We start from the raw sequence: 10,009 nt of genomic DNA, 5'->3' as shown, positions 1-10,009 counted from the left end.
TTATTTAAAATCTTGTGTATATAAATTTGAATATTTACGGAAAATAGTTTTTTTTATATATAAAATTGAATATTTATTGTTCATGTAAAATTTGAATATGTGTATTGTTAATAATACGACTATTATATTATAGAAAGAAAAGATTTTTGGTTTATTATATAGATAATTTTGGTTTATATAAATTTTTGAATGATGATTTAAAGTTGATTATAATGAGACAGACACAATTTTTATAATTTAACGGACTATTTTTAATTTTTTTACTTTTATTTTATAATATTTTAATTTTACTTTTATTTTGATTATGTTTTCAAATTATATTTAATTATAGTTAATTATTAGTATTTAATAAAGATTTAGTATCATATTTTAGTATTTAATTATATTTTTATTTTATTTTTTTAGGTTCCAACTTTTCTCTATATGAAAACTTTTGCATAAGTGACAAAAATCACTAATAAATTTTATTAAAAAGTACAATAGTAGTATATCATTTTTTTTATTAAAAAAAAGATAAAATAAATATCATTTCATAATATAATATTATTAATAAAAAATATTAAATCATATCATATTTATTTGTTGATAATAATAAAATATTTACATTAAATATAAATAAAATAAATTATTTTACTAAAATAAATAAATAATAATTAATGCTAGGCATATCTTACGGAACGCTGACGGACGATTAGCCGATGCAGAATTTTTGACTTATTTAGTTTTAGCCGATTTTTAGGCTTAGCCTCTAGCTTATGCGTAGATTTTAGCCGATTTCACAACACTAGCTGGTACTTTCATTTTAGCTAATATAGTGGCTTATACCTTAAAATGATAATCACTCATAAATTTTTTAAAAAAATAGACCTTTAGACATGAATAGATAAAAATAAAAGATATAATTTTGTTAATAATAGAGAAATAGGCATTGGCGTACGCAGCGGGGGGGGGGGCAGGGGGACAAATCCCCCCCTTCCCCCCCCCCAAAGCCAAAAAATGCAGATGCCGGATATATTTTTTAAAAATATTATTGTTTATATTATTTTATATTTGTTACATATTAAATATATATTTAATTACATTTATTATCACATTTATCTACTAAGTTATTTTATCAATTAATTTCGATTTAAAGTTTTCCGGCGTAATATTTACTTAATTTTCAGTGGCGTAATATTTATCTACCATTTTCAAATTTCTAGTCAAATAATTATTATTTCTGAAACTTCTTGTCCAACAGGGAAAAAGAAATTGCAACCTTATCCAACGAGATAGAGTCTCTGCCATCAAGCATTAACAGCTTTTACAGTGAAACGATACACATGTTTAAATATACTATAAAATTGGGTAAACAAAATAAGATTTTATTTTTAATAGAATAAAGATTGAAATTAAATATGGATAAGCAATTAATTAAGAAGATTAATATAGTTGATTATAATCATTATACAAAAAATGTGTTAAAATTTAATTCAAAATAAAAATTAAAATACTTACATATTAATTATTTGTAATTTTTCTTATATAATAAAAAAAAATGTTTAATATAGAATCTTTATTATCCAATAGTAATACTAATTTTTCCAATTTAAATTAAAACTCCCAATCTTCGTCGAGAATTCAAAGACCAAAAAGAATACACAAATATTGGAATAAAGAAAAATCAGATATAGTTACCAAAATGTTATCAATGCCGGAAAAACAACAAATGAAAATAAAAGACATCGCAAAATATGTCGAAATGTCTACTGCATCTGTTCACAAATTTAGACGGGATACATTCCCAGAAATAAATGGAGATCCTTTAAAGGAATATAATATTCAAAAAAGAGGAAGTAAAAAGAAAGATTCTTCCATTATTGAAAGAAGTATCATAAGCTTATTAATGGATAATAACACTTTGACTATTCAGGAGATAATAGAAAAGTTACCTCCTGGTAGTCCAAAAACAAAAACCACAATTAGTAAATATATTAAAAATATTGGTTGGTCTAAAAAAAGGGCTGGCAAGGAGCCTGATAGAAGAAATACTCCCGGGGCTATTAATATTCGTCAAATTTATTGTGCAAAGATCTTAAATATCCCAAGAGAAAATTTATATTTCTTAGATGAGACTGGAATAAACTTGCATGTTGTACCAATCTACGCCTGGGCGCCATACAATGTCCGTCCAATAATAAAAATCCCATCCTCTAAGGGTAAAAATGTAAGTATCCTTTGTACAATAGGAATTGGAGGGGTAATTCATTATAAAATAATAGACGGAGCTTATAATGGGCTATTATTCCGTGATTCTATGACGGAGCTTATTAGTATCCTACCACCAGATGCAATCGTTGTAATGGATAATGCATCTATCCATAGAAGCCATCTTATCGATTCTTATAAAGGTAGGATTGAATCCCTACCACCTTATTCACCTCAGTTAAATCCCATTGAAAATTTTTTTGGAGTTTTGAAAAATAAATTTAGAGCAATCAATCCCCGCCCTAATTCAAGAGATGAAATTGTTAGGAATATTATTCAACTCTTACACGGATTTATTCCTTATGATTTCACTAACTTTTACAATCACATGCAAAGCTATTTGGAGTTGGGTTATCGCGGGCAACTGATTAATTAGGTAATCTTTATAATCGATTTGTATTAATAATTATAATATTAACTCTTTTAATTTCTAAAAAGGTACCAACATCAAATTCGTGGAACAATGGAATATTTTGATAAATTATAATTATATTTTTTATGTATTAATTATTTTATCGAAATTATTATAAAAGTTTATAGTGTTATCATATTTTTATCGAAATAAATGGATATACAAAATAGATTACATTTAAGATTCTAAAATATTTTCAAATATTAAAAAGACTTTTTACAAAAAATGATTTAGAATTTTAAATGAAATTTAATCAAATATCTTACTTGAGCATTCTCAAAGAAAATAAAAATTCATTTTTCATCACAAATTATATATATGTAACACATTTCTTTTTATAATGATTAATCAACTATTAATCTTCTTAATTAATTGCTTGTCCATATTTAATTTCAATCTTTATTCTATTAAAAATAAAATCTTATTTTGTTTACCCCCTTTCATAGTATATTTAAACATGTGTATCGTTTCACTGTAAGGAGTTAGAAAAGCCAATTATTTGCTATTACCGAAATATCACAATGGCCTGAAAGAAGTATTTCCTCAGAAACAAGAAAATTATTGGATTCAATGCCTATTTTAAATTTTATTTCTCATTAGAATGTATTATTTAGTTATACAACTATTTTAAGTATTACTTTTCAAAAACATGACATTGACTTGATTAAGAAGATGAGAATAGCGGAGAGCATTTTATCAGAACTCAAGGAAATTAGGGCTAATGTTGAAGAGTTTCATATTTTATTGTTGAGTCAAAATCAGAGCTATTTAATATTTGTCTCCCTCGACTTGTAGCAAGGCAAGCTCATCGTTAAAACATTATAGGATAAGTAGAAGAGTATATCTTAAATACAGATACATTTATAACCCAAATAAATGAATTTTTAATTTATCATGCAGCACTTACTTATCTGCAAATATTACTTATACAAAAGCCTTCCCAACCTTTTTCAGATGGTGATAGAAAAAAAAAATTTGTTAGATTTTTATTATGAAGATTTTAAAGTATCTTATGGCCTTACTAGCTGAATAACTATGTTTATAAGATTAACAATGGTTAATATAGTCCCAAAAAATGCTATGGATGCTCTACATTATTTCAAACACATTTTAGATTAAATTCCCAATGTATTAAAAGGGTTTATAAACTCTTCCCATTAGTAAACTAATGAGAGAACATTCTCTTTTTTAAGAAGAATAACAGAGGCCTGCAGAAGTACCATTTGCAGGGCACGGCCCGGATTTTTTTTAAAGATTTTTTACGGCCCGGCCTTGGTTTTTTTTAAAAAGTTTTCAGGCCCGGCCCGGCTTTTTTTAAAAAAATTTTAGGCCCGACTCGGCTTTTTTAAAATAAAATTTTCAGGCCCGGCTTGGGTGTTTTTTTAAAAAAATTTCGGGCCCGGCCCGGGTATATTTAAAAAAATTAATATACTGTCCAGCCCCGGGGCCGGACCTGCAGGTCTCTGAAAAACATACCAAGAAGTACAACATCTGAAAGTAGATTGAAAGGTTGGGAACTTTTGAATATTCATAGGCATTTGACGACAAGCAAGGATGAGATAATTGAAAAATTAGCTCAATCACAACGAAGTTTGGATTTTACATTGTAAATATATAACATATAAAATGCAATTATTCCTAAGAAACTTTTTGTGTAAAGGCTCAAAAAATTCAAATTTCTATTATGGGTCATTTAAGTGATTCTTTACTTATAATTTTTTTATAATTCACATAAATTTAAAATTGTGTATTAGAAATAGTTATTAGTCCTTATAAATTTATCCCCCCCCCAGACCATTATTTTTATTTTGCATTATTAATTTTATTATAAAGGTAGAACTAAGATCTACTCTAAAAATAGATATTATTTGTCGTAACGTAAATTATATATATTGTTTTTTTTTATATAAACTTGATATGTCAATCATTTCAAATTGGCTTATAAATATAGATATTTTTTTTTATGAATAATTTCTTATTATTATTTTTTTTGTAAAAACTGATGAAACCATTTTTTTGATCATTAGTTTATTTTTTCGATATTGAAATTTGTAAAACCAATATTTTGACGGAAATAAAAAGTTACAATTTAATAGTCTACAAATTTAGTATTATTGACGTGTCGGGTTATTAGATTTTGGATTTTCAGTAATTATACTTTTTTCGTATTTTTGATCGTGGCCAGTTTAGTTTTTTTTTTTGCTTTATATTGTTAGCGTTTTTTTCTACTTTTCCTTTTTGATTTTGTTTTCAGTGGTGCTCGTGACGCGGATCGGAAGATTTGGAGTGATTCGGTTTTAAAGGTAAAACAAATTTTTTGTTGATATATATTTTATCTGATAAATTTTTGGCAACGCAGTAGTACTAACACTAAATACGTATTTAATTGGGAATTTTTTTGGGTAATAATATCTATATATTCTTTTTATATAAACATTTTTATTTAATTTAAATTAATTGGGCGGTAATTTTAATTAAAATTTATGAGCAAATGGTTTATTTTTTTAGGCATAGTGGGGAGCATAGTTTTGGGGATAAGGTTCTCTTTTATAAGGATTTAGGTTATAAAGTTTTGTATAAAAACTTTAATGAATTGGATTTAGGTAAGCAGTTGATTACTATTGGGATATTGGTAATGATGTATTTGTTGATTATTATATTGAAATTTTTGGTGAAGAAGTACTGCGGTACTGGTAGAAATGTATGGTAATTTTAAAAAGGACACTGCGGTGTTGGCTGGTTATGTTAAAAGGGCAGACTTGGAAAGTAGTCTAGAAGATGTTTTAGATGAAATCAGGGCTGGGAATGATTTGTAGAGGTTTGGCGAGATTCTCCGGGAAGTGAAGGAGATGAAAGAAGTCATCAATGCGTTAATGAGGTTGAGCTGAAATTCTGGGAAGTGCCTTCAATGTGAACAAAGTAGTAATAATGGTAAAAATGGTTACAAGGAAAATAATGGGGTGTCGGTAAATAAAAAATTTGAGGAAATTATTATTTGCTATCGTTGCGGATGGAGAGGACATAAAATACCTGCGTGGTCCCAGAGCATAGGTTTAAAGATGGATTTCCGTTAAATATATCTGAAATAGGAAATGCTAATATAAAAATGGTTAATTTAAACGGGGCCAGATTATGTTTTACAGAGTTGTTAAAGTAGCGCGCTATCTTTTTTAATAGCTAATAGCCGCTACTTTTTTTTTAATTATTTAATTTTTTAGCGCGCTACTTAGCTACTTTTAAAAAATATAATGAATGTAAGTATAAACATGAAAATTTAAATATAATATCATAATTAATTATAATTTTTATAATTTATTATTTAATTTTGAAATTTAAATATATTTTCAATTTTTAATTTATATTTTCAATCTGAGTTAATAATCTAAAATGGCATCGCCCATGGATATCCAAATCCTTGAAAGTGATTCAGACATGGAAGATTCAATGGAAGAAAATGTACTTAATAGCTCTAATAACGATTTCCCATTCCCTAGATTTGAAAAAATTTTTAAAATAAATATTAAAACAAAATCTGGATTCAAATTCCTGTGCTTAAAATGTAAAAAAAATATATCATCAAATCAATCGAGTAGCTATAACCTGAAGAAACACCTAAAGGTAAATTGTTATTTTTACATTATAATATTATTTATTTTATTAGACTGTTCACGCCAATTGCTATAAGGAAATAGAGAAACATATAAAAAATTTTGGTATAAGAGAATCTTCATTCAAAAAGACAAATACTATCCAAACCAAATTAACTGATAATAAACATGCCAATATTTCACAAAAATTGGCTGATAAAGTAATTGTTGATTTTATTATTGACACAGTTCAGCCATTGTCCTTGGTTGATAATCCATCATTTACTATGATGATTAAAACTTTATCCCCTGGCACAACAGTTTTATGTCGCCAGACACTTATGAATAAAATAGCCGACAACTTCAAAGTGATGAAAGATGCTCTAATAGTAGAGTTATTAGATATATCTTATGTATGTACACCGGCAGATAGTTGGACACATAACAGAAGGTAAAAACTTATTTATATTTATAAATTGATCTGATTAAATATTTTTAGAGCTTCCTTGCCCTCATATGCTAGTGTCGAGAGATTATTTAGTAAAGCAAAGCTTATACTTTCTGATCGTCGCTCTAGACTTGGGGATGATAATATTGAAATGATATTATTATTAAAATGCAACAAATTAAAATAAATATTTATTTATATTGCTTATTTTTTTATAATCTAAACTAACTATATTTTTATATTTATAAATGTTGATTTTTATATATTATTTATTATACATTTACATTATAAGCAAAAAAAAAATAAAAAAAATTTGTTTCATTTGTTTCTATAATTTTTTTTATAAAAAGTAGCTTAAAAGTAGCTAATAGCGCGCTACTTTTTTTGACAAATGGCTATAGCGGTAGCGCGCTACTTTTAAAAATAGCGTTTAACAACTCTGATGTTTTAAATGTATAAGGCCGGGACATGTGGCTGTTTACTGCATGGAAGTATCTCAAAATTCGTGTTGACTATATGATTGCAAGGTAAATCATATAGGAATCGGGGCTCCGAGAGGTCGGAAAAATTTGTATAATAAAACATTTAATATTGTTGGTCGAGATAATGGGAATGATAGAATAAAAATAAGAAGTCATTCTCGTAATTTCCCTGAGAGGGGGGTTAGTCGATTTAAGTGGGAACAATATCCGAGAAATATTGTCCGTTATTCTTTTAGAAATGATGTTAGGAATTTTATTTGGGAAAGATGTCCCACAAATCTTGTTAAAAGAAAGGTAATTGTCAGTAATAAGCCTTTAAATTCCGAGTTGAATTTAGAGGGCAATGTGAATGCCAATTAAATTATTATTTCAGATAAAATAAAAGCTGATTTTCCGATTAAAACATATGATATTTTAATGACGGAAAGATTAGATGGACCATGTATGTGTCCGAGGGTTAGTTTGAAAATTGACCATAGGAATATAGTAATGCTATTTGACACCGGGGCTAGTATTTCTCTAATGTCGCATTTATAAGTATTGGCCTGGGGGTAAACTGGAAAAAGAGGCTATGTGCGTCAGGCAATTTGATGGGTCGGAAGTTGCCGGGTTGGGAAGAGCCAAATTGGGAGTTAATCTTATTGATGTAATATTCTTCCTGGATTTATGGGTGGTGAAGGAAAACGTGGAGACCATTATGTTTATGGGTTGGGATTGGATTACGTAGCTGGGTCCTCGTAATAATTATTGGAATGTTCTTAACATTAATAGTTATGTAATAGGTGATGTTGAACGAGAAGAAATTTCAGAAAATTCTGATAACAAAATTGGTGAAATTTCGGAAGAAGTAATGGATAGATCAAGTGAATCAAGGATTAATGTGGATAATAATGAGGATTAAATTATAGCCGGGGGAATAAATGAATGGGATACCGTGAAGAGTGCTATTGCCATTTTAGTTAGACAATATGGTATAATTTTTGAAGAAAAATTGGGATGCTTAAATGATTATCAGGTGGATGTTCAACTTAGAGAGGGTTTTTCGCCGATTTTTTTGGCTTGTAGGAGGGTTCCTTTTGAATGGAAAAAGGAAATTGACGAGGAATTGAGAGATGGGTAGAAGATGGTATCATCATTCCGGTGGAATATAGTGATTGGGCTACTCCTTCGGTTCCGGTTAAAAAATCAAATGGTAAATTGAGGCTCTGCGCTGATTTCAGGGTAATGGTAAATCGATGGATAGTGGAGGTAAAATATCCGTTGCCTCGGATTGAAGAGATTTTGGCTCAGTTAAAGGGGGCTAAATATTTTTCAAAAGTTGATTTTTCTTCAGCGTATTTACAGTTACCATTGAAGGAAAAAAATCGTAAATTATTGACGATAACGACGCCAAAGGGGTTATTTGCTTTTTGTAGATTACCATTTGGGTTGAGTGTATCGGCGTCGATTTTTCAACGGACCATGGCGTTAGTTTTTCAAGGATTGGAAGGGGTATTTTATTATATGAGGCGTGACGCTGGAGCAGCATAATCAACGTTTGGAGAAAGTTTATAGGAGAATTCGTGACAAAGGCTTGAAAGCCAGTAATGAGAAAAGCGTTCTGGGGTAATGGAGGTTGAGTATTTGGGTCATCGAATTAATGGAATTGAGGTGAAACCCTTGGATAAAGATTTGAGAAATATATCGAACATGAAACGGCCTAACAATAAGGCTGAGTTGCAGTCTTTTTGGTCAATTATTACCGGTTCGTGGAAGATTTTGCAAAGGTCGCGGCGCCGTTATATGATTTATTGAAAAAAGGAATTAATTTTGAGTGGAAGGATGTACAGCAAATTGCGTTTGAAATTTTAAAGGAAAAAATTGGAAAGGAGCCGGTTTTGGTATGTTTTGATAATGAATTGGAAAATGTTTTGGCGGTGGATGCTTCAAATAAAGGAGTTGGTGGGGCGTTATTACAGGTAATAGAGGGCTTGGAGAGACCCGTGTTGTTTTTCTCGCGTGTTTTTCGTGAGGTGGAGACCAGGTATTCTGTGATTGAACAGGAGGCCCTGGCAGTGATGTTCGGTTTGACAAAATGCCGTGAGTATTTGATTGGTAAAAGATTTGTAGTTTTTACTGATCACAAACCGTTAATCCACTTATTCCGGAAGGACAATCGGGAGTTAATGATGTCTCCCCGGTTACAACGTTGGTTGTTGTTGGTGGGCAGCTTTAACGTGGAGATCCGATATCGTCGGGGTAGAGAGAATTGTTTGCCTGATATTTTGTCCCGATTAGGATTAAATGAAAGAAATGACGAAGGGAATAAGGATAATGTTCGGGACAATGAGAAAGCATTGGTGTGTTTGCTTTCGCATATGCTCCGAGGAGGTCCTACCAACTGGGAAGAACTTAAAGTCAGTACTTTAAAAGATAAAGAGCTGAGTCAAATAAAATTATATTTAACGGGGAAAAAACCGTGGGAAAATAATGGTAAAAATTTTAAGAAAATTGAAAAGGATGATTGTGTAATTAGGGCGAATAGAGAGGCAATTCCTTATAAATTACGTGGCAAAATTTTTAATTTATTACATGCGGGGCATCAAGGTCGGGAAAGGATGAAATCTTGAGCGAGGGAGTATGTTTGGTGGCCAGGTATGGGCAATGATATTGAAAAAATTACAAGGAAATGCGTTCCTTGTAATAGTTCCTTGTAATACGTGTGCAGCTATGCCCCGTAAGGAGATAGGTCAGGTTTGGCCCCGGGCAAAGAAACCTTGGGAGCGTCTTCACATAGATTTCTTTGATCTGGATAAAAGGGCGTATTTTTTATTGGTTGATTCGTATTCTAAAT

At 29.8% G+C, this 10,009-nt stretch overlaps 1 protein-coding gene across 1 annotated transcript; it reads left to right on the top strand.

The window, feature by feature from the left end:
- The first annotated feature begins 7,747 nt into the window (after window positions 1-7,747).
- On the top strand, window positions 7,748-9,785 carry LOC135926869 (uncharacterized). The gene is made up of 4 exons (XM_065462802.1): window positions 7,748-7,899; window positions 7,948-8,039; window positions 8,085-8,213; window positions 8,977-9,785. The coding sequence occupies exons 1-4, from the start codon at window positions 7,748-7,750 to the stop codon at window positions 9,783-9,785; spliced, it is 1,182 nt and encodes a 393-aa protein (XP_065318874.1).
- Window positions 9,786-10,009: the final 224 nt, after the last annotated feature.

The sequence above is a fragment of the Gordionus sp. m RMFG-2023 genome, chromosome 3 (genome assembly GCF_954871325.1).
Source record: "Gordionus sp. m RMFG-2023 chromosome 3, tfGorSpeb1-WG-v2, whole genome shotgun sequence".
Classification (NCBI taxonomy): Eukaryota; Metazoa; Nematomorpha; class Gordioida; order Chordodea; family Parachordodidae; genus Gordionus; species Gordionus sp. m RMFG-2023.
This window is presented reverse-complemented; position numbering and strand designations above follow the sequence as displayed.